This window comes from Pseudorasbora parva, chromosome 9, assembly GCF_024679245.1.
Source record: "Pseudorasbora parva isolate DD20220531a chromosome 9, ASM2467924v1, whole genome shotgun sequence".
In the NCBI taxonomy this organism is placed as follows: Eukaryota; Metazoa; Chordata; class Actinopteri; order Cypriniformes; family Gobionidae; genus Pseudorasbora; species Pseudorasbora parva.
Window position 1 is genome coordinate 39,303,587 of NC_090180.1, and position 25,291 is coordinate 39,328,877.

The window sequence follows — 25,291 nt, forward strand, 5'->3', positions numbered from 1 at the left end:
AACACCTGTAAAAGATTCCTGAGGCTTTTAAAAACTCCCAGCCTGGTTCATTACTCAAAACCGCAATCATGGGTAAGACTGCTGTCCAGAAGGCCATCATTGACACCCTCAAGCAAGACACAGAAAGAAATTTCTGAATGAATAGGCTGTTCCCAGTAAATCAGGGTCCCCGCGGAGTCTTAAAAAATCTTTAAAAGTATTACATTTCAAAATCAAAATATGTAAGGCCTAAAAAAGTCTTAAATTCGCGGAAGCATTGCGTTCTAGGTCTTAAATAAATAATGTTAAACAGGTCTTAATTTTCCTAAGTCCATGTAACGCTACCTCATTGAAATGCTCATGCCTCCCGCAGTGTGTGTGTGTGTGTTTGTTTTCCGTGGTGTTTGTAGTTCTTTATTTCGCTAGACCAACTATTGTTCGCTCTATTACAACTACAAATTAGACAAGCATGCCACTTATATTGCAGCCAATCAGCTTTCGTGTTGTTGGCACGAGCCTCTTTCTGATCGTACCCCACAGACGCATAAACGGATTTTATTCTTCAGCTGAGTCTGACGGTTCTTGTAGTTCCGCGATCGTGAACACGAATCTTTCTCAGCATCTTGCATAATGACCAAAAAAAAGTATATGAATGTAGTGATGCAAGTGATGTAAACTCCGAACTCCGATGTCAGACGGCATGTGTTTGCTGCCTGTCAGCGCTCGCACGAGTGTATTGAATGTGTTATTTCTAGGCTCATTAGCCTTACGTTAACGTACTCTTGAACGATCAAATATACACATTATGCATATGTCTATATTCTGATTTGAGTTAAAAAGTTTGGGACGTGTCAGTTAGCACTGGATCTGCGCATTAGTAAGTTCTCAAATTGAAAGCAAACTAATATAACGTTAGCTTAACAACAACACAAACGGGGAAAACACTTTATTTTACTGTCTATGGGAAAACAGCACTTACACTTAAAGGAACACTCCAACTTTTTTAGAAATGGGGCTTATTCAACTTTGCTACTTTGCTACATTTAGATATGTGGGGAAATGCATTTTAAGCTAAGCTAGCCAAACTAAAACAATGCATGCACTGAGACAAATGCATTTGTCCACATATCTAAATGTCTAAAGAAGTTGAATAAGCCCTATTTCTAAAAACGATGGAGTGTTCCTCTTTGTAGATATGCATCTTTGTTGTATTTATTTGTCCTATTGTCATTTGTTTATAAGTATACATTTTATTACTGACAGATTACTTGATTACGTAATTACTTGAAAACGTTGTACTTATATTAATTAATTATTGCTGTGGTTTACCTTTAAGATGTTGGTCATATTTCCCACCCCAAGCAATCATGTAATTAAAGATAGATAGCACACAACTGAACCAGCCTTTTCTGTTTTTGTAATACCAAACAAGATTCATGCATTTTGTCAGTTTTATTGCCATGTGTGACTATTGTGCATCTAACATAATAATATGGTTAATGTTGCATCCTAATTATATATATTAAAAAAATGTTTGCAAATCTATGGAAGTGACCACCACAAAATATGTATGTATGTGTGTATGTATGTGTGTGTGTATATATATATAAAATTATAAATAAAAAGTCTTAAATTTGATTTGGTGAAACCTGCAGATACCATGTAAATGGTTTACTGACCATGGTATTACTGTGCTCAATTGGCCTGCCAACTCTCCTGACCTGAACCCCATAGAGAATCTATGGGATATTGTGAAGAGAAAGTTGAGAGACGCAAGACCCAACACTCTGGATGAGCTTAAAGGGGGGGTGAAACACTCAGTTTCAGTCAATCTCATGTCAATCTTGAGTACCTATAGAGTAGTATTGCATCCTTCATATCTCCGAAAAGTCTTTAGTTTTATCATATTTATAAAAGAAATATGGGCTGTACCGAGTCTTTCCGGAAAAAACCGAGCGCCTGGAGGCGTATCGTGTGGGCGGAGTTAAAGAATGACAAGCGCACAAAGCGGTGACGTCCTCAAGCGTGGAGAAACCCATCTATTTCAGCTAATACAGATAATGATCCAGAATCAAATCTGAGGCTGAAATAAATTGAACAGGAGAAACGGCAACATCAGGATGTCCGTCTCTGTGGTATGTACTGTATTTAGGGGCCTTTGTGTGCAGTTTATGAGGACATGATTCGGTTTATGGACTATTGTATGTGACTAGACCTTAGAGGTAGCAAGCAAAACGGTTTTGGACGTCAGAGTCAGAATAGTGTAACGTTATACAGAACAACAATGGAGTAACCGTTAGCGCATTTGAATGACGAAGCACGCGATCGTGTCGTTTACTGATGTTTACTCATGCGACGGTAGCCAATAGCAGAGACATTTGAAGTTGATTTACTCACCGGCATCTTCCAAAGCAGGACCGCTCTGTCAAAAACACACTTCTTTGGTATGATTTGGTGAAGTCCTGTGACAGCAGTGACCGTGGAAATCCACTTTGCGACACGACTGAAGCGATGCCTTGAAGCTTCCCGTCATTTCTGCGTTCAAATCGGTTCAAATGCAGCGCTGCCTTCCCGGAATGCTGTGCTGAAGCGTTGAAGTCGCTCGACGTCACCCATAGGAATAAAGTGGAGCGCGGCGCGTCATAAGTGTTCACGGACGACTGGATCTGCACCTGAGAGACTGTTTACAGCGTGCATTTCCTCTCTCTCCCTCTAGTCACGCGCGCGCGCACCCTACCGGGAGAAGAGCCCATACGGCCCATACAAGGACCTTCCGCTCTATTAACGTCAAGTAGACCCATACTCGAAAAAAACTCTCCGAAACTTGTGAGAACCCGGAAGGAGTATTTTTAACACAGAAATACTCCATCAAACGTCCAACTTTAGTTTTTGAAACTTTGTCTATGTTTAGGATGGGAATCCAAGTCTTTAAAGGTGTAAAAAGCTCAGTATGCATGTAACAGCATTTCACCCCCCCTTTAAGGCCGCTATCGAAGCATCCTGGGCCTCCATAACACCTCAGCAGTGCCACAGGCTGATCGCCTCCATGCCACGCCGCATTGAAGCAGTCATTTCTGCAAAAGGCTTCCCGACCAAGTATTGAGTGCATAACTGAACATAATTATTTGAAGGTTGACTTTTTTTTGTATAAAAACATTTTTCTTTTATTGGTCAGATGAAATATGCTAATTCTTTTAGATAGGAATTTGGGGTTTTCATGAGCTGTATGCCAAAATCATCAGTATTAAAACAATAAAAGACCTGAAATATTTCAGTTGGTGTGCAATGAATCTAAAATATATGAAAGTTTAATTTTTATCATTACATTATTGAAAATAATGAACTTTTATTACAATATGCTAATTTTTTGAGGGACCTGTATAGTGGGGTTTAAATGTCTCGGGCCACTAGTGAAAAGGCTTCTGTTGTGCAGTTTGTCTAATTTCTTTTATTGTTTATTTTTTTAACTTGATTCATGGAATTTTCTGTAGTGTTTTTTTTTTTTTATAGTTTGGTTTTAAATGATGGATAATCTGATAATTGTTCTTGTTAAGTGATCTCTGTATAATAATAATGTCATGGGAATTTGCTGTCAAAAAGCTGGTTGTGCTGCAGTTCAACAATGGGTTAATGACACATACAGATATTAACTGGCAAGAAGTTATGTCTATGTCTTGCAATACCAAAATCCAAATGATTCAATAGAAGATTATGCATAGAACACACATGACAACATACAAACCGCGGTGCTTAGGATATATTCAAAATAAAAACTGTCCGTACTGTTCAGCTTCCACTTATGATTGTTCCCTTATCGAGGGAACTTCCCACTGCGTCGAAACGCTTTGGGGATGCTCCCTAAGCATCAGCGAATCTGAAGCCTGAATAAACACTAGTCCAATCCGATTGGTCGTGCGTGATGACGTCATTGTGACGGCGTACCCGGAAGTATAAAAGGGGAGCCGGCGCATAATGGCGGCAGTTATTGCTCTTCAGCATAGCGCTCTCTGTTTGGTCTGTCTATTTACTGTTGTCTGTCCAGTTGCGAGTGTGTGTGTGAGTGAAAACTTTATAGTAAAAGTATGGAAGGAAAGAGCGGATTTAGACAGTGTGTGCATCCGTGTCCCCGCTTCATCTCGGGATCGGATACACACCTGTTATGTGTGCAGTGTCTGGGTGTGCAGCACGCTCGGGCGGCTCTCGAGGGAGCCGCCTGTGAGCACTGTGAGCGGCTGACACTCAGGCTGCTCCGCTCTAGGCTGGCCGTGTTCGATGAGACCGGCCAGCCTCGTGAGCCCCAGGGTTCTGGACCCGCGGTCGCTGAGGCGTCGCGGCGTCGCAGATCATGGGGCTCACAGCGGGATCTGTCCGAGGGCTTTGGGACTGCTGCGGCACTTTCCCAATCCTCCTCGGACAGTTCCGATGATCTTCCTCCCCGTGTGGAAGCCCGCTTTGCGGCTTCTTCCCCCGGGGCGGAGGGTCCGATGCTCGTTCTCTCCGGTTCTGAGGAGCCGGAGGGCGCGGGCATCGGGGCGGGGGATGAGGTTTTTCCATCGCCTCATCCGCCCGCCCAGGAGGAATTGGTCGAGGTGTTGACCCGGGCTGTGGCTAAACTCAACATTGAGTGGCCACAGGAGGAACAGGAAGTTCGGCCACCCAGTAGGCTGGATGACCGGTTCCTCGCACACCGGGTCCAAACACCGCGCCGGGGTTTGCCTTTTTTCCCCGATCTGCACACCGAGGTGTGTAGATCGTGGAGGAAGCCCTATTCCTCGCGTGTCTCTAATCCCCCACTGTTGGACTATTCCAACGTTCTGGGGGCACGCGAGGCGGGCTATGGGGCGATGCCGCGGGTGGAGGATGCTCTCGCGAGCTATCTTTCGCCCGAATCGGCATCGTCCCTTAAAACCCCGGTGCTGCCCACCAAACCCTGTCGGGACACCTCAGGGCTGGTGGGCAAGGCTTATATGGCGGCTGGGCGGGCTGGTAGTGCGCTGCACACTCTGTCGATCTTGCAGGCCTACCAGGCTGACCTTCTAAAAGAGCTGGATGAGGGCGAGGGTCCCTCTCCGGAGGACGTACTGGAACTCAGGAAGGTCGCGGATTTGTCTCTCCGTGTTACCAAGGAGACGGCCCGTGCCATCGGCCGCTCCATGGCAGCTATGGTGACAACGGAGAGACATCTCTGGCTGAATCTGTCGGGGATAAAGGAGAAGGACAGATCCTTCCTCCTGGACTCCCCGATCTCGCCTTCTGGTCTGTTTGGGGACGCGGTTAACTCCGTCGTCTCCAGACACCAGGAGGCGAAGAGACAGTCAGCGGCCTTCCAGCAGTACCTCCCTCGCCGCTCTAAGCCCGGGAAGGCTGGCCCTAGCGGGCAGCCTCAGCCGCCGACCAGCTCCTCCTCGCATCGTCAGATGCAAAAAGAGAGCGTCGCCTCTAGAGCCCCTCCTCCGGGAGCTTGGCAACAGAGGCGGCGCGCTCAACAGCAGCCTTCCGCTCCGAAGGGCGATCTGAGGAACGTCCTTCAGGCGCGAAAGGCTGCCGCAAAGAAGTCCTAGCCTCGGCAGGACTTCTCAGGGCGGTCCCTCCCGCGAGGGGGCAACCGAGGTTGCTTCCTTCGCGGCGCCCTGGGGAAATCGATGTGGTAATCCCGCCGTCTACGACGCTTCGGGCCACATCGATTTCCCGCGAACGCACGCTGCTCCAGCCGCCTCTGGAAAGACCTGCGGCTGGGCAGCTGGCGCGTCCGCACACAGAGACTCGTCCCCAACCACTTCCTGCCGGGCAACCGCTTCAGGGGGTCGGGGACGAGGCTCGTGTAACACCCGACGCCAGCCTCGAGAGGCTGGTTCCCTTAGTAGATTATCTCGGCGCATGGAAATGCCTTCCGAGTGTATCCACATGGGTCCTGCGCATTGTAGAAAATGGGTACAGACTGCAGTTCGGTCGGCCTCCCCCTGGGTTCAGGGGGGTGACCTGGACTACAGTGGTACCAGAGCGGGGTCGGGTAATGGAACTAGAAGTAAAGACCTTACTGGCAAAGGGGGCCATAGAACATGTTCCTCCGCCAGAGAGGGAGTCCGGCTTCTACAGCCGGTACTTTATAGTTCCCAAAAAGGATGGAGGGTTGCGTCCGATTATAGATCTAAGGGATTTGAATCGGTCTCTAAGGAGGTTCAGATTCAAAATGCTCACTATCCCCATGATCGTGAGTCAGATCCAGTCCCAGGACTGGTTCGTCACGATAGATCTGAAGGACGCATACTTTCATATCTCCATCCTTCCATGTCACAGGAAGTTCCTGAGGTTCGCTTTCGGGGGCGAAGCGTACCAATATCGAGTTCTTCCCTTCGGCCTAGCCCTCTCCCCACGCACATTCACAAAGTGCATGGATGCAGCCCTGGCTCCTATGAGGCTTCAGGGCATCCGTGTACTGAATTATATCGACGACTGGCTCATACTGGCCCAGTCGTACGATATGGCGGTTCGGCATCGAGATGTCGTTCTAGCCCACATAAAGTGCTTGGGGCTGAGACTCAACACGAACAAGAGTGTGTTGACGCCGTCCCAGAGGACTACGTTCCTAGGGGTAGTATGGGATTCGACGACGATGCGGGCACAATTGTCTCCCGCGCGCGTCGAGACCATACTGGCGATGGTCTCAGGAATAAGGCTAGGCCACACCATCACTGTGAAGCACTTTCAGAGAGTGCTGGGGCACATGGCAGCAGCGTCCAACGTGATACCGTTCGGCCTGCTACACATGAGACCCCTCCAGTGGTGGTTGAAAACCAAGGGGTTTTCCCCCAGAGGGAATCCTTTTCGTATGATCAGGGTAACGCGCAGATGCCTTCGTTCCCTAGTCATATGGAAGAAACCTTGGTTTCTGTCCCAGGGACCAGTGTTGGGAGCGTCCTGTTGCCGGAAATCCGTTTCAACAGACGCCTCCCTCACTGGTTGGGGCGCGGTCATGGACGGCCGCTTTGCGAGGGGCCCATGGGAGGGCCGTCATTCCTCCTGGCACATAAATTGCCTGGAGATGATGGCGGTCTACAAAGCTCTCAGGAGTTTTTTCCCGGACCTCCGCGGCCAACATGTCCTGGTGCGGACAGACAATACGGCTGTCGTAGCGTACCTCAATCGCCAGGGAGGGGTAAGATCGCGCCCTCTGTGCAGATTGGCGCATCTAATCCTCCTGTGGTCCCAGGGGAAACTGTTGTCCATCAGGGCAATGTATGTCCCGGGGGTTCAAAATCAGGGAGCAGACATCCTGTCGAGGCAGGGGCTGAGGCCCGGGGAGTGGCGGCTCCACCCCGAAGTGGTGGAGGCCATATGCGAGAGGTTCGGCCCAGTGGAAGTGGATCTGTTTGCGTCTCAAGAGACGTCCCACTGTCCACTGTGGTTCTCCCTCACGCATCCAGCCCCGTTGGGGTTGGATGCCATGGTGCAGACGTGGCCGAGGCTGCGTCTGTACGCATTTCCCCCGATTGCTCTGCTCCCGGGAGTCCTGGAGAGGGTCCGTCGGCAGGGGGTCAGTCTACTTCTGGTAGCACCCCGTTGGCCGACGCGAGTTTGGTTCTCGGATATCATAGCCCTGCTGGCAGGTCATCCATGGCAGATTCCTCTGAGGAGGGATCTCCTGTCTCAGGCGGCGGGGTCGATTTTCCACCCCCGGCCGGAGATATGGAACCTTTGGGTTTGGCCCCTGAGGGGGCCAGGTACCTAGAGGCTGGCCTGTCGGCAGAGGTGGTAGAGACCTTACTCAGCTCCAGGGCTCCGTCCACAAGGAGACTGTACAGCCTCAAGTGGAATGTATTTTCCACTTGGTGCAGGAGGCGTGAGGAGGACCCAGTTAACTGCCCAGTGGCTTCAGTGCTGGAGTTCCTCCAAGATCGCTTCTCTGCGGGCCTAACCCCGTCCACACTCAAGGTGTACGTGGCTGCCATTGCGGCTTTCCACACTCCTCTGGGTGATGGGCCTTTGGGTAGGCACCAGCTGGTTGTACAGTTCCTCCGTGGGGCTCGGAGGATGAGGCCTGTGGCTCAGTCCAGAGTTCCAACCTGGGACCTGGCAGTGGTTCTCGAGGGATTGGCTGAGGCCCCCTTCGAGCCACTAGAGTCAGCAGAACCTAAGAATCTGACCCTTAAGGTGGCCTTTCTACTCGCCATTACCTCTCTAAGGAGAGTAGGGGATCTCCAGGCCTTGGCAGTAACGCCGACTTGCCTGGAGTTTGCCCCGGGTGGAGTAAAGGCCATCTTGCACCCTAGGCCGGGCTATGTGCCCAAGGTCCCATCAAGGGTGGTCAGGTCTTTGGTTCTGCAGGCATTTCATCCTCCGCCTCACGTGACGGCGGAAGAGGGGAGGCTTCACCTACTCTGCCCGGTCAGGGCACTCAGGGTGTATCTGGCGAAGTCCGCACAGTGGAGGAGATCGCAACAATTGTTGGTGTGTTTTGGCTCACCCAAGAAGGGGTTGCCTGCGTCTACCCAGACTATCAGTAACTGGATAGTCCAGGCAATAACCATGGCTTACCAGGTGCGCAGTTTGCCTTCACCTGTAGCCGTGAGGGCACATTCCACCAGAGGCATGGCCTCTTCGGTGGCCCTCCTTTCTGGGGTCCCCCTGCAGGATATCTGCGAGGCGGCGGGGTGGGCTACTCCACACACTTTTATCAGGTTTTATAGCCTGGATCTCCCTGCGACGCCTGGCGCGAGGGTGCTCCAACCCTAGTTGTGCCCGGTTTCCGGCTTCACACTAGGACAGGCGCTACCCTCGGTGTGGCCTAGTGGGTACTCGTTCCCCAAAGCGTTTCGACGCAGTGGGAAGTTCCCTCGATAAGGGAACGGCTCGGGTTATGTATATAACCCTTGTTCCCTGAGAGGGAACGAGCACTGCGTCGTACCGCCACACCTCGGCACGCCTGGAGCGCATGCTTCAGAGCAAGAACTGCCGCCATTATGCGCCGGCTCCCCTTTTATACTTCCGGGTACGCCGTCACAATGACGTCATCACGCACGACCAATCGGATTGGACTAGTGTTTATTCAGGCTTCAGATTCGCTGATGCTTAGGGAGCATCCCCAAAGCGTTTCGACGCAGTGCTCGTTCCCTCTCAGGGAACAAGGGTTATATACATAACCCGAGCCGTTTTCATGCATTCTGCCAGTGTCCACTTTCAGTCCTTCTGTTTGGAGGTCATGACCTGATTGCTGATTGCTTGTCTACATTACAGATTTGTATTAATCTTGATGGCAAAGAAACACATTGTACTTTATTGGAAAGATCAGAACTCTCAATAAATCATTGGCTCAAATTATTATTACACTTAAACTTAGAGCAGTTAACTGCCTTTGCACATATTCCTTCAAACAAACCTGTTCCTGCTTTTTTAATACCTAAATAGCAGGTCTGATTCCTCTATCATAAACCATGAGGAACATTTTGTGCCCCTTTATATAAATCATGTAGCTTATATCCTGTCATCTTGTTAATTACTTTTCCTATAATAATTTAAATTCTACTGCCTTTGTTGTCTTTTCAATGTGATAGTATTTTAGTTTTTTTTTATAAAGGAAGTGGGGGTCGGTTGAGTGTGGGAACCCTGCAGGTTTGTGTGGGTTTCTGTTTTTGATGTTGTTCTCATGTTAAAGTTATAGTTCACCCAAAAATGAAAATTTGATGTTTATCTGCTTACCCCCAGGGGATCCAAGATGTAGGGGTGTTTGTTTCTTCAGGAGAACACAAATTAAGATTTTTAACTCCAACTGTTGCCATATAATGCATGTCAATGGGGTGTTTTTCTATGAAAACCACTATGAGAGTAATATGGATTCGTATGTCTATGTGGTTTTTAAAGACAGCGACTTGTGACAACACATTGATGTCTTTAGACACAAATCGATCTGTTTGTGTGAGAGATTTTTTTTACCTCAAATACAACACCATGTACATCAACCGTCCCTGTGCCATCACTGCCTGTAAGTGAGGTCAAATTACACTCTCTTGGGCCTAGAGATATGCGCAAGAGATCACTTCCGCCGCATGTATCACATTGAGATATGCCATATCTTGCCGGAAGTGATGGCGTGGTCGTGGCTTTTGTACATAGTGTTGTATTTGAGGTAAAAAATTATATAAATACTGTTCGGGTTCCTCACACAAACCAATCGTTTCGTGTCTTAAGACATCAATGTGTCGTCTTTAATATGGATTTGCATGTCTGTGTTTTTTACTCTCATATCTCTATTCTTTATTAGTCAAAGTACTCTCAGAAGTGCTATTCCGCCATACATTATAGTTCTCCTTTTTAATCCACTTAGAAAAGCGGCACATTTTATTTTATGTCACCATACTTGATCGTTCAACTATTCTGTATTTAAATAGGGGAAACGTGGAGGTGTTTGGCCGCTTCTAACTTGATCTCTATTTGGTACCATAGTGAATGAACTGGGCTTAGTGGGCTAAGCTAAATGCTATCAGAATGTCACCGCGCGTCAGAGAGATTAAGTGCACACACTTAAACGAGAGAGGTATGTATCAACTCGTCTTAGTTAAGGGAATAACATAGTTTAATATGAAAAAGTGGTGAAGTATCCCTTTAAGGCATATTGAATGTTAAAATACCTTTCAAATATGTTAAGTGGGTATATTTACTCTTAGTCATTTAAATAATTTGATATATATAATCATTTAAAAAATTAAGTTTAAAAGTATCATATCGATATCAGTGATACTGGCCTTGAAAGTATCAGTATCGAAAATAAAATAAGTGGTATCGTTCATCCCTAGTGGATGGTTTCGAGGCCGTCTTCCTGCCAGCTGCGCTGAAGTTGCGCTCACTACTTCTACGGCTGGAATGGCGAGGATGCCGCGGAAAAATATGCACGCACATGTTGCGTGCTGTTGTCACGGCGACATAAACATATTTCCCCTCACAGGAAGACGGATGTTAGGGTAATATTTTACATTTATTTTAATCACAAAAACAAACCATTGCAACCAAGTTAAACAGGCTACTTACATAATAAGCCGTTTTAAATGTAAAAGGTTCAATGCCTTATCGTGCTGACGTGACCGAGCCCGACCCGAACCTGAAAGTCATTTCTAAATATCTATCCGAACCGTCGGGCTCGGGCCAGGTATCCATCCTCTATTTGACATGCATTATACGGCAATGGTTGGAGTTAAAAATCTTCATTTGTGTTCTACTGAAGAAACAAACACGCCTACATCTTGGATGCTCTGGGGGTAAGCAGACAAACATCACATTTTCATTTTTTGGTGAACTATCCCTTTAATTACAGAAGTTAACAAAAAGTGAACATAAGTTTTTATGTTAACATGATCACCCTCTCAGAGAAAAACAATGCTTCTAAAACTGTCGCAAGACATGCTCCAAATATGATTACGTTGTTTTTTTTTAGTGGAATTCTGTGAATATATTATTTTGTTTCAGCAACAATAAGAAAAAAAACCCTGTGAAATCCGGGAAGGCCTGTTTTGAGTTTCAATGGAAGCTAGTAATACCAAATCTTAATTATTCCTCCTTCTTGTTTTTGTTTTTTTCTCGTTAAAAAGTATTTTTCATATCGACATTTCTATTGTCCTTACAAAAAAAATGACAATTTCAGTGTGGTCTCAGACTTTACAACCTCTCTGTATCAGTATGCAAGCATGTGTGTAGAAGCGGCTTGACGTTTTAAGGGATTTTTGGAAACTCCACTCACTGAGAACACACACCAGACCCAAGCCTGATAAAAACCATGCAATACTGTCCAGATCATCTGTTAAACATTTGCAATGATTTTCATTCCAGGAATATCTCAAATATGCACTGTAGAATCCAAGAAAAGAACCAAAATATATTTTCACAGCGTTATTTCTTAATGATAGGAAGGTTGATAGATCAACTTTATCTTGCGATCTGCTTTAATTCTGCATGGTTTATTCTGGGAGCACTGGCCTCGTGGCTTGCATTAAGTGTTTAGAGGAGACCGTAAGGATGCCATCATTAGTACAGTTCACATGACCTCCTCACAGCATATGGCCACTCCAGAGTTCTGTGTCTATTTTAGAATGACAGTCTCATGAGAGAGAATCATATTGCTGGGTTGCCCACAGTGTTAGTTATTAAATGCTCATTGCATTGGATTTCCTGTGTTAGTGGTGGGTGGAAATTGAGGATGATGATGGATGTTTGTGCTCTTGTGTGTGCAGATGGTAATGAATGCACCAAGGCCTCAGCCCAGTCCTGTGGCGAATGCATTCAGGCCGGAGAAAAATGCGGCTGGTGTACGGACGAGGTGAGTTCAGACGAAACCATTAAAAAAGGAAATGGCTGCTTTTGCAACGATCTGCGTTTAGGGAAAAATGTTATGGGAAAACCATTTCCTGTGGTCAGATTATTTGTTTATCCAAGTCTGCAGAGGACATCCTGTGATTCTACAAACAATTGTGTGCTGAAAATCTTGGTTTTGGGAGAGTGAAGTATCTAAATGATTCAGCGTTCTGAAATGTTTTGAGTGACATCACCTCGCGTCCCACCTTTTATTAGCCTGTGGTTGATTATTACCCTGAGTTTCTTGAGTCATTTCAGTGGATCTTGAGCACATATTACCCCTTAACTATTCATGACTCAGTGTCCTGTGTGATCATGTCTGTCTCTCACATGTGGAGCAGATTATGGCAGGGAAGACTAATCATTTCAGACCACTTTAAAGAAACCGGAAGTGTACTATCACTAAACTGCATGTAATGCAGGGCGGGGGGCTTGAGCTCTGTAATGAATGCGCCCCCCTCTTAATTGTTTAAACAGACACATACTGCACATCCTCATTCTGGCTAGCCCATGGCAACATTGTCTCAACCAATGGTGTGAGTTTGAGGCGTGACTATCTGTTTGTCTGACCTATATTTTAAAACAATATTTTGTTGTTGTTGTCAACAATTCCATTTGGTGAAATTGCCTTAAAGGGATGAAAATGAATGAATGAAAATGTGATGTTTATTTGCCTACCCCCAGTGCATTCAAAATGTATCTTTGTTTCTTCAGTGGAACACAAATGAAGATGTTTAACTTCAACCGTTGCAGTCTGCCAGTCATAGAGTTGTTACCCTTTCACATGCATTATGAGAGTAAAAAAATAAAAACATGCTTAGACAACATGCACAAAAACCCTGCTGCTCGTGACGACACATTGATGTCTTAAGACACGAGCCAATCAGTTTCTGTGAGAAACCAAACAGTATTTATGTTTGTTTGTTTTTTTTACCTCATATCTAGACAAATCTCATCTAGTGTTCCCATCCAATATTACTTCCCTCTGGTAAGGTCAAACTGGCGCGATCATAGTATTTAAATATATAGATTACTCTCATTAGTGCCTGTTCGGATCAGCCGAATGAGGCATCTACATAATAAATATCTATGATCACGCCAGTTTGACCTTATCAAATGAAAGTAATAGCGGATGGGAACACTAGATTTAAAAAAAAAAAAAAAAAACATAAATACTGTTCGGTAACGGTTTCTCACAGAAACTGATCGGTTCATGTCTTAAGACATAAATGTGTTGTAGCAGCAGGGTTTTTGTGCATGTTGTCTAAGCATGTTTTTTGTTTAATCTCATAGAGTTGTTACCCATTCACATGCATTATGACTGGCAGACTGCAACGATTGGAATGAAAAAAATCTTCATTTGTGCTCTACTTAAGAAACAAAGACACCTACATCTTGGATGCACTGGGGGTACGCAGACAAACATCACATTTTTAGGTGAACTATCCCTTTAATATAGCCACAGAATGTTAATCACAAAGAAAAAGGTATTCCAGTTTAATTTATAAAATAAATAAAAAATGTACTACTTTTTGCTTGACATATGTTACATAATACAAATCATATAGTCAGAGCAACTGTTTACAATACTTGCAATTGTAATTGAATCTGTTTTATGGGTGAAGTATTACATAAGTATTTTATATATTTTTAAGAGGTCATTTGTTGTGTTTATATATATACAACAAATGTGGACCTATGTAATACTTTTTAAATGTCACTATATTCAATATTAAAGTTCTTCCAAGATGTCCAATCTCTAAATGTTCAATGTGAATTTGTAAACTTGTGAAAAAAAAAAAAAAAAAAAAAAAAAAAAATATATATATATATATATATATATATATATATATGTATATGTATTTTTCTATTTAATTTTTTCAAAAGTTTACAAATTCATATTGAACATTTAGAGATTGGACATCTTGGAAGAACAACAAAAGAGATGAATGAAGAAGATCGAAGAGTACGCTTCGGGGTGTAGATGTGAAGCAATACAGAGAGACATGAAGGTGCAAGATTGTGAAGAGCTTTAAAAGTGAGAAGAATCTTGTACTCTACCTGATGTTTAACAGGAAGCCAAATGTAGATGATAGAGGATAGGAGAGATATGGTTGATTCAATGGAAGATGTTCTAGTAATTATACGGGCGGCTGAGTTTATGGAGGAGTTTGTGAGGTAAAATCTATGTAGGTTCATTCAGGGACTCTTTTCAGGCAGCTCAATCAGTTCATTCTTTTGAATAGACAATAACTCCATTTATTGTGCACTTTGATCTCTGAAACGTTTCAAACCATTTACATTCACAAACTGCTATATTACACACTACATAAAAGAACATTTCCAAAAAGCATAATGGGCATTTTAACACATTGACAAGCAAGGAAATATTGTCCCAAAAGAACGTAATTGTCTATACAAATCCAGTCTACTCAAAACCGCTTTATCTTTTTGTAGGATTAAGTAATACTGGTGCTGGAGCCACCTGGTACTATTTTTGTTTGAGTGTTCATAATCTGTCTCCACTTTTCCCCCCTTTCCTTTAATTCCCTCGCCTCTTTCTGCAGAGCTTTCTGAAACAGGGTGAGCAGAAATCCACACGCTGTGATGAGATCGATGCTCTGATTAAGAAGGGCTGTTCTGAGGCCAGCATAGAAAATCCTCGGGGAAGTTCTACAATCAACAAGAACCAGCCTGTAACAAACCGCACAAAGGATGGTGTAAAACTGAAGCCAGACCAGATCACCCAGATTCAGCCACAGAAACTCACTCTAAACCTCCGATCAGGTACTGGTTACTGCCACCTCATTTCCTGGTCAATGGTTAAATGATTTACGTCATCATTGAATAAAGTTGGGTGTCATGTGAAGTGCTGGTCTCCTTTTATAAATGATCAGTTCAATCCCATGGAAAGCTTCAGTCTAATCCCATGATTTTCTCTCATTCCAACCCAGGTGAAGCTCAGAAATTTCCTCTGAAATTCAAGAGGGCTGAGGATTATCCCATAGATCTGTACTACCTGATGGATCTCAGCTACTCTATGAAAGACGATTTAGAGAATGTGAAAAACCTGGGAACCCACCTGATGAAAAAAATGCAAACAATCACATCTGACTTCAGGATTGGTAAGGAACCTCGCAGAATGCATGCTGGATTTGTCTTGAATTATATTATTGAAGTGCAATGTTAATTATGATGTTAATTTCATAACGCGTTTCCTTTGATGTTTGTTAATGCTTCTAGGCTTTGGCTCTTTTGTGGAGAAAACTGTTATGCCATACATCAGCACGACACCAGCCAAGCTGCTGAACCCCTGCACATCAGACCAGAACTGCACCAGCCCGTTCAGCTATAAAAATGTGCTGAGTCTGACGGAGGATGGATCTCAGTTCAATAATCTTGTTAGCAAGCAGCAGATCTCAGGAAACCTGGACTCACCAGAAGGAGGGTTCGATGCCATCATGCAAGTGGCTGTCTGCGCGGTTTGTCATTTGTTACATTTTTTTTTTGTAATGTATTTATTTATTTTATTAACTGTGTGTGTGTCCTTGCTTATATTACACTGTGGGGACCATATAAGGATAAGGAAAACCTGAGATCACCTACATTGTGGGCTACACTTTTCAAAAGGCTTATACATTTTACAGGATAAGTAGGTTTTCTTTGAGAAAGTAAAAATGCAGAATGTTTCCTGTGATGGGTAGGTTTAGGGGCAGGGGCAATGTAGGGCGATAGAATGAAGTTTTTACGGTATGAAAAACATTAGGTTTATGATTATGAACGAGTCCCCACAAAGATAGGGAACCGTGTGTGTGTATGTGGTGAAGACCGGAGTAATGATGCTGAAAATTCAGCTTTGCCATCTAAATTATATTTGAAAATATATTCAAATAGAAAACAATTGTTTAAATTGTAATATTATTTCATAATATTGCTGTTTTCACAATTTTCGCAAAAAAGTGTTTTATTGCTGAGTCCACTGTCTACTGGATTGGCATGTCCAACCAAACTAAAGTAAAGTAGCCTCTAACCTTGTCAGATTTTGGAACTGAAGTTCATCCTCCCTCTTGATTGTGTATCAGAATCAGATCGGATGGAGGAATGTTACTCGTCTGCTTGTGTTTTCCACGGACGCTGGATTCCACTTCGCTGGAGACGGAAAACTGGGCGGCATCGTGCTTCCTAATGACGGGAAATGCCATCTGCAAAACAACATGTACACCATGAGCCATTACTATGTAAGTGTGTGTTAGACAAGAGTCCATTTTGTATTATCCTCCATGAATATATGTGAAGACTTCTCTTTTTTTTATCTGTCCCTTTTAGGACTATCCATCCATTGCACATCTCGTTCAAAAATTGAGTGAAAACAACATTCAGACTATTTTTGCTGTAACTAAAGAGTTCCAGCCTGTTTACCAGGTAAAAAAAAAGCAGTCTTTTGTGTCTACATCAGTTGGCAAATCAGATCCTTTAACACTCATGGGAATAAAATACTGCATGGGGGAAAAAATGGATAACGTGTTTTTTTTTTCATCTACAGGAACTGAAAAACCTCATTCCAAAGTCAGCTGTGGGCACGCTATCCTCTGACTCCAACAATGTGATAGACCTTATTATTGATGCATATAATGTGAGTAGATCACGGGAATTCAATTTAGTAAATTATTTTAGCTAATTGAGCTTTTTGCCCAAATTCCTGAAACATGAAATATTTGAGGGTAAAATGACAAAGATATTATATTATATTATATTATATTATATTATATTATATTATATTATATTATATTATATTATATTATATTATATTATATTATATTATGTTATATCATATTATATTATATTATATTATATATTATATTATATTATATTATATATTATATTATATTATATTATATTATATTATATTATATTATATTATATTATATTATATTATATTGATTTCCTAAATTTGTCTTCCTCAGTCTCTATCCTCTGAGGTCATTTTAGAGAACAGCAGGCTGCCTGAAGGTGTGTCCATCTCCTACATCTCCCACTGCAAGAATGGAGTGATCGAAAAAGGAGAAAATGGGAGAAAGTGCTCCAACATCTCAATTGGGGACGAGGTCAGAATAATTTTCCTCCAGTTAAAAACTTCACGTGTATCTTGTATTGTTTGATCAAGCATTCGGTACTTCCCATTGGATACAATTTTCCTAAATGGAAGCTATCACTGTTACTGGTGCTAAGTCAGACAATCCTTAAAGGGTGAATTAAAATTGCCTGACGAATACCTGATACGTTGCTATAATTTGGAGCAGTTATATGTGTGTGGACATCACATTTGTTTTTTGCTTTAGGTCTCTCCTTTGTTCTGCAACTGAGCCCTGTTTGAGGATTGTCCACACCTTTTTTGTATTTTTTGACGTTTAGTTTAAATTACCCCATGATTTACACACCCTCAAGCTGGCCTAGGTGTATATGTCTTCTTTGAAACACAATCAAATATCCTGGCTCTTCCCAGCTTTATATTGGGAAAACTGTAACACTGTCCCAACATATTGACGCACTTGGAAGCGCAGAGGATAGAGCAAAAACAAAAAACTGTTTTATCAGAAGAGCTTGAGTTTGTTTCCCAGCCCAATTTTTTTTTTCTAAACAATGAGAGACTCACCTAAGCTTACACTACACCTATGTCCTACATCTTACGCCAGAACTCAACTCTTTGTTAACACCCGGACAGCCGTTACCAGAAACTAGTGATTACATTTTATAGTTATAATTATGGATATTTTTCGTACAAAAACGCATCACTTCACTTCAGAGGGCCTTTTTTTTAACCCCCTGAAGTCATATGGATTACTTTTATGATGGATGGATGTGCTTTTTGGACTTCAAAAAATTTGGTACAAAATTTCTTCCCATTATAAAGTTTGGAAGAGCCAGGACATTTTTTTAATATAACTCTGATTGTGTTTGGCGGAAAGAAGAAAGTCATATTCACCTATGATGGCTTGAGGGTAAACATTTTTCTGTCATTTTTTTTTGTTATTATATGTCATCTGCTGCTTTAAATGCTTGAGCTCTCTAAAGGGGAACTATTATGATTTACATCTTCAACTTTTTCTTACTGTATAATCATGCGGTTTTTACATGACAAATGTCTATAAAGTTACACAGCACAAAAATTGACTTCCCTATTCTCATAGAAATAGAATGATTATTAAAATGCTATAGTTGTAGTTTTCATTATTATCCTCGGTGTGAAAGAGCCTTTATATTACATTTTTATCTGTTCTTTATCTTTAAATAAATTAAAGTGTGCAGTATGCAGCAATGTGTTTTAAAAACTACAAGGCAAAATTTCAAAAATGCATATTTTGCTCACTGGTAGCTCTTTATCCTTGTGTCATAGGTTACGTTTGAGGTATCGATCACGGCTAAAGGTTGTCCATCTAATGGCAAGTCAGAGACGATAAAGATCAAACCGCTGGGCTTCACTGAGGAGGTGGAGATCGTCCTCAACTTCATCTGCGAATGTGAGTGTCACAAAGACGGAATCCCAAACAGCCCATCATGTCACTTCGGCAACGGTACCCTGGAGTGTGGAGCATGCAGGTGAGTTAAATACTGAAACTGATGGTATCATCCTTACAATCCACACCCTCAACTGGCAGCACTGATGTTTCTCTACCTCTGCTTATATTCAGATGCAATGAGGGACGTATCGGCAGGAATTGTGAATGTAGCAAAGACGAGGTGAGAACAGAAGATCTAGATGCAAACTGCCGCATGGATAATGGCACAGACATCTGCAGCAACAATGGAGATTGTGTTTGTGGAACGTGCGAGTGCAAAAAAAGAGACAACCCTGAGGAGAGATACAGCGGAAAGTTCTGCGAGTGCGACAACTTCAGCTGCGACCGCTCCAACAATAAGCTCTGTGGAGGTACGACTACATTTGTGTCTATCTGTTCAGGGATAAACAAAATAATAACAAGAGCTTGTTGTTTGTTAATATAAAAATAAAGTAGGGTGACATACATTATATTTTATTAACAAACTGTTCCCACAAAGTTGGCAGCATGACATTGTCAAAAATGTTTTGTATGCTAAAGCATTGAGTTCCTTTCACTGGAACTAAGGGGCCATGCCCAAACCCTGAAATCCCCCCTCCACCAAACTTTACACTTGGCACAATGCAGTCAGACAAGTACTGTTCTCCTGGCAACTGCCAAACCCAGACTCATCCATCAGATCACCAGACAGAGAAGCGTGATTCGTTTTATTGCACAGGTGGCAACCTATCATGGTACCACGCTTCAGTTCATTGAGCTCCTGAGAGCGACTTATTCTTCAAATGTTTGCTGAAGTGTCTCCTTGCCCAGGTGCTTGATTTTATACACCTGTGGCCATGGAAGTGATTGGGAAAACCTGAATTTATTGATTAGGAGGTGTGTCCACATAAGTTTGGTAATATATTGTATGTTGGGTTGCTGTATATGATTAAACAGATAACAGCTAAGTGTTTCTTTATCTTTTCAGGTCACGGTCGATGTGAATGCCGAAAGTGTATTTGCGATGCTAACTACACCGGCAGTGCTTGCGACTGCTCTCTGGATACCTCCACCTGTCTGGCCAGCAACAAACAGATCTGTAACGGTCGGGGCAACTGCGAGTGTGGCGTGTGTAAATGTACAGACTCAAAATTTCAGGGACAGACCTGTGAAATCTGCCCAACCTGCCCCGGAGTTTGTACTGAACACAAGTGAGTAATTAACAGACACTTGCTTAATCAAATGGCTTGTTGGGATCATCTTAGTCATGTAGCCAGACCTTCAGATCGACTGCAGAAGGTCTGGACTCTATCACAGCTCTCATTGGGTAAGGTCCACCCAGAGGCTGTCTGATTGACATGTTACTCAACCATTCACAGTTTGTTTTGCGTCAAGTTTATGAGGGTGAAAATGTAAAATCAAGGTCCCTACGATAACAGACCGTTGTGCATCTATGAATTATTAATTTAAGAATGTTGTGCAAGTTTACTGCAAAAATGGAGCTGTGATTTCCTCATACTTTTGAAAATCCAGCGTTTAGTTGATCCTGTAAAGCAGCCATTGTCACAGTTGTAAACATGACGGCCTTCCACGAGGTAGAGGCTTCATGGCATTTGTTGCCAGGCGGACCGTTAAAAAACGCAACACACAAGTCTCGTGGATATCCTGTAGAATTCAACCAATCAGATGATGGTCTGTGGGCGTGACATCTGAGGCTGTGTCTAGGATCATCTAGCAGCACTAAATGCATCTGTCTGTGTTTTTCCTCGCAGGGATTGCGTCCAGTGCCGAGCATTTGGTACCGGTGACAAGAAAGACACATGTGAGCAAGAGTGCAACTACTTCCATCTTATTGTAAAGAAAAAGAAGGATGAGCTTCCTCAGCCCAACGACCAGCCCTACATCAATCACTGCAAAGAGCGTGATGCTAATGACTGTTGGTTCTTCTTCACCTACGCTTCCAAGAACGACAGCACCATTGAGGTCCATGTGGCAGAGGATCTTGGTAAGTGCTGGATGAAAAAAGTAGCAGTAGATCTTGATTTAACTTTTTTTTTCTTTCACTTAACTAGTTATTTATCTTGTCCCCTAATGTCTGTGTTGACAGAGTGTCCTTCTGGCCCTGACATCATCCCCATCGTAGCGGGTGTGGTCGCCGGAATCGTTCTGATTGGTTTAGCGCTTCTGCTCATCTGGAAGCTGCTCATGATTATTCACGATCGCAGAGAGTTCGCCAAGTTTGAGAAAGAGAAGATGAATGCTAAGTGGGACACGGTATGTTTCTCTAATTTATCTGTTTGTCTTGCTTTAAGTTATATTCATTCAGTCATATAATGTGTAGCCACTTCAGTGGCTTAGAGAAAGCTGTAAAAATGATTTACATAAAAACATCTCAAATCTTTTAATAGAGTTCAATTGTTTACATTTCAATAAAGTACAGTGCAGCTAGTTGTGATGTCTGGCCTCATTGTGTGGGGTGTGGCCTCTCTGGCACCAGGGGACATCACTGCTGCCCCCTGCTGGTCACTGCTAGTGTCATATTTAATGAATCCTACAGAATATTGCTGCAATAGACAGAGAAAGACTGGCTTGGTGCTTTAAGTCTTGTGCAAATGCATATAGGTCTTGAAGAAAAATTTAGTTAGTTTTGTTAGTACTTGTATAGTCATTTGTCTTTTATGTAGAGGTAGAATTATCAAATTGAGGTCCTGTATATTAACCATGTAAAGCCTGACATATAAAATAATAGTCTGGAGAAGAAGAAAAAAATAGTTTTTTTAAATGAAGCCGTTTATTGAACCTTTAGACAAAACATAAAAGAAGTTTTGCAGATTTTTTTATATCATATTTGATTGTATATACTATATAGTATATATAGTGAGAATATGGAACTTACATGTGAGTAGCATTATTTATTTTTAAAGGCCCAAACTGAGCAAAAACATGTAGTTTGGTACAAATGTTATTTATATTGCTCTGATAGCTTGTAATAGCTCTGTAGTTTTAATTGTGGGGGGGGGGGGGGGGGCACTGGTGTATCATATTTGAGATGCATCATTTGCTTATCATATAGATGTACCTTTTTTGTGTGTCTTTATAAAGGCTTTATAAACTCATTGTCATATGCCATTTGAACAGAAGTGATCAAAACTGCCAGCTCCTCTGCTCTTTGTTTTCTTTTACTTCTGTTTTTCCCATTCTATCATATTTTTTCTGCCTTTCTTTCTCCAAACCTTTTCTTCTTGTCATATCTAGCAAGAGAACCCCATATACAAGTGCCCTATTAATAAGTTCCAGAATCCAAGTTATGGAAATAAGGGCGTCACACTCTAAAGAGTCTGTAGTTTTCTTAGCTGCTTGCGTGTGCTTTTTCTTCCTCTTTCTGTCTGTTGACCTCTGTCACTTTAACAACAACCTCCGACGTGTATATAATATGGACGGCTTGTAAATTGTCATTTGCCGTTATTTAATTTAATACACTAATTGTTTGGACATGCCTTTTCCACAATGTGAATGTGTTTAAAGGGAGAGTTCACCCAAAAAATTATAAATTGTCATCATTTACAAATCCATCATTAAGAAGTTTTTATTGTCAAACTGTTGCCTCCAGATGGAGTCCTCTATTCATAAAATGGCTTTCTCCAGTAAAAAAGTCATCTCGTCTAAATCAGGAGGAAAATATCAAGCACTGTTTACGAGTGAAAACAGTCCAAAACGAAAGTGTTGGTGGATTGTGCAAGGACTTTTTTTTGACTGGAGGAAGCAATATTATCGTTTATGGACTTGTATTTTGGTCAGAAGTGATGATGTAAAGTTAAGTGTTACTTTGCTGTTTTCAACCTTTTTATTGTTAATGCCGGTAGTATATTTAAAAAAAAAAATAAACTAATAACAAACACGTTTACTCGTTTATTTGTCAGTACACCGGTTGATAATAAATGCCACAGATTTTGAAAACTGCAGATTATTGGCTTACTTCCGCATTTCTGAATCCCAGCCCAGATCGGCAGAGGGTTATTAACAGAACAGTTATTGTAACAGTAGGTTTATCACTTGTCCACCCTTGGTAAAAATGGGTTTCTTACCTCTAAGTGACAGCATTTTGTGTCAAGGAGTTGGGCGGAGCTGACAAAACGGCACTTTCTTTCAGTTTTTCCTCTTTGCTTGGTATAAAACACTTTGTGTAGTTATCCTGTATGAAATAGTGACTAAAAACTGAGATTTTCCAGAATATCCATTGTGACGTTCACTCCGTATATACGCCACCATCATTTTGGATCCTTTGCCGGAAACCAAAATAACCCACTCCCACTAAACGTTTAACCAGTGAATTCTTGCACGCGTGTATGATACTAAGTCAACACCAGTTGTTCATGTGATTTGCTCTAGTGTATCTAATACAGGGTGGTGGGAGTGGCCTTGGATGGCAACATGCCCAGTGCATTATGGGTGTTGTAGGTTTCCTACCTATTTGGCAAACTCCAGTCAGGTTGCACCCATTTTAATATTTTCACCTTTCTACTGAATAGACAACAACTTTTTATTGAAAGCCAATTTTGCCGTAGTGAAGTTCCCCTTTAGTGATGGATTTTCACTTCACAGGATGTTAATTGATGGACTGGAGTCATGTGGATTATTGTAATGTTTTTATCAGCTCTTCACAACAAATAGGATCTATTGGTGAGCGAATTATATAATGTTAAAGAAAAAAAATAAAAGAAGAAATAAACTCATCTATATCTTGGATGGCCTGAAGTTGAGTATATTTTCATTTGTGGGTGAACTATTCCTTTAAGAGCATAATACAAACATACCCAATACTAAAACTCTACATAACTGCATATACAAAATGAGTGCGCACTGTTTGTTTTTGATTGTGTTTTTTGTAATGCTTGCTGGTGTTTGTATACACTTTTTTTAAACCAAAGTTTATTATATTTGCTGTGACGTGTGCTAACCTGGCAATTGTGTAGATATATTCAAGGTTGATCTAATGGTCATCTCTTCATGTTGGTTTCCAGGGCGAGAACCCCATTTACAAGAGCGCTGTGACAACGGTGGTCAACCCTAAATATGAGGGCAAGTAACGGATGAATCTGTCCATCTCCGAGCAACACTGTATGCAGAACAATTCAAGAGGAACAGAAGAGTTGAAATTCACTATGTTTATGTTCTCCCTTTTGTTGTGTTTTTAAATCACATTTTGGCTGTGCATTTGCCACTGTTCAGTATAATCAATTAACCTGTGTTTCTATGCATTGTTTTGGAACTGTACATTATGTATAAACTTGAGTTTTTACTTTTTTTTTATGCAATCTTAGATCATTTCAATTTTCAGTTTTGATTTTTAGCCACAGGTCTGCCTTGTTTTTCCTGAATGTTAAAACCAGTCGTGTTGGGTTAGATGACAGGGGTTTTGTAAGTAAGATGTGGTCAAGTATGCATTAAGAATGTTATCCACAAAGACGAGACACAATTACCAGACCCACCTGCTTCAGTCCAGTAACTAGTTGACCATTGTAGTCAGTTTGCGTCGTATGATGGTACAGGAAACTTTCTGAACCTGTGGATGGTGTGTTTTGTCACTTGTGTAGTAGGTAGCTGTAGCGGACCACTGCTGTTTGTTCACATGGTGCTTTTAATGTAGACTCGCGTAGTCTACATAATTCTGGGTGATTTGAGTCCAGTCTGTAATGTTTAGTTCTACGTGACTATGGATCTGCGTGCTCACATCGCCTTTCTTTGGTCTGCGAGTCAGATGGTTTAGTGACCTTTTTACTGTGCGCAATAATAAATCCAAAATGGACAAAATAGTATCTTTTTAATTATGTCACAAAATAACTGACAACATTTAGTTGTAATTTCACCAAGTGTTTGATTTAAATGCCTTTGGCAATATCGTAGTTATTTGAAAGATGTTAGAGGGACATTTTCATCATTGTCTGTAAATGGAACAATCACTTTATTATTATGATTATTGAAAACACAAATGTAAAGTCATATGAAAACATCTTCAGGTTTTAAGTATGAGGAAATTAAATCTCAGGTCCCGAATTTCTTTCTATCACTGAAGCCAAATATTTACGTCTACTGTGCAAGACCTATATTTTATTTTAATTTCTGTTAGTCTCCATAAAGTGGATTTGCTTCATCTGTTTTTGTAATTTAATTTGTCGCTTTTTGACAACATCATTGTTCGTACGCCTAACAAATGATTGTTTGTAAAGATCAGTGTTACACAAAAGATTTTGTTTTTCCCGCTACTTCGTTTTGTATTTTACTTTTTTTTAATCTTCAAAGCTTAATCGCATTACACACACAATTTGTATTTTAAAGTGCCTTTTTCTTTTTCGCATCATGCCCACTGTCTTTTGTTTCTAGAGTTATTTATTAAAATAAAGAACCCAAAACACTGGACTGCATTGTTATCTGTGTGT

General features: G+C 42.1%; 1 protein-coding gene across 1 annotated transcript in view; it reads left to right on the forward strand.

The window, feature by feature from the left end:
* The window catches only part of LOC137089103 (integrin beta-1-like), a 33,224-nt gene extending 7,953 nt beyond the window's left edge, over positions 1-25,271 (forward strand). Inside the window, exons 3-16 of the mRNA XM_067452566.1 lie at positions 12,198-12,283; positions 14,886-15,105; positions 15,273-15,443; positions 15,562-15,800; positions 16,401-16,556; positions 16,645-16,740; positions 16,862-16,951; positions 17,283-17,423; positions 18,713-18,915; positions 19,008-19,246; positions 19,843-20,065; positions 20,627-20,859; positions 20,962-21,128; positions 23,876-25,271. Coding sequence (XP_067308667.1) covers positions 12,198-12,283; positions 14,886-15,105; positions 15,273-15,443; positions 15,562-15,800; positions 16,401-16,556; positions 16,645-16,740; positions 16,862-16,951; positions 17,283-17,423; positions 18,713-18,915; positions 19,008-19,246; positions 19,843-20,065; positions 20,627-20,859; positions 20,962-21,128; positions 23,876-23,941 — 2,330 coding nt within the window. The 3' untranslated portion in view covers positions 23,942-25,271. The remainder of the gene's footprint in view (positions 1-12,197; positions 12,284-14,885; positions 15,106-15,272; positions 15,444-15,561; positions 15,801-16,400; positions 16,557-16,644; positions 16,741-16,861; positions 16,952-17,282; positions 17,424-18,712; positions 18,916-19,007; positions 19,247-19,842; positions 20,066-20,626; positions 20,860-20,961; positions 21,129-23,875) is intronic.
* The last annotated feature ends 20 nt before the right edge of the window (positions 25,272-25,291 follow it).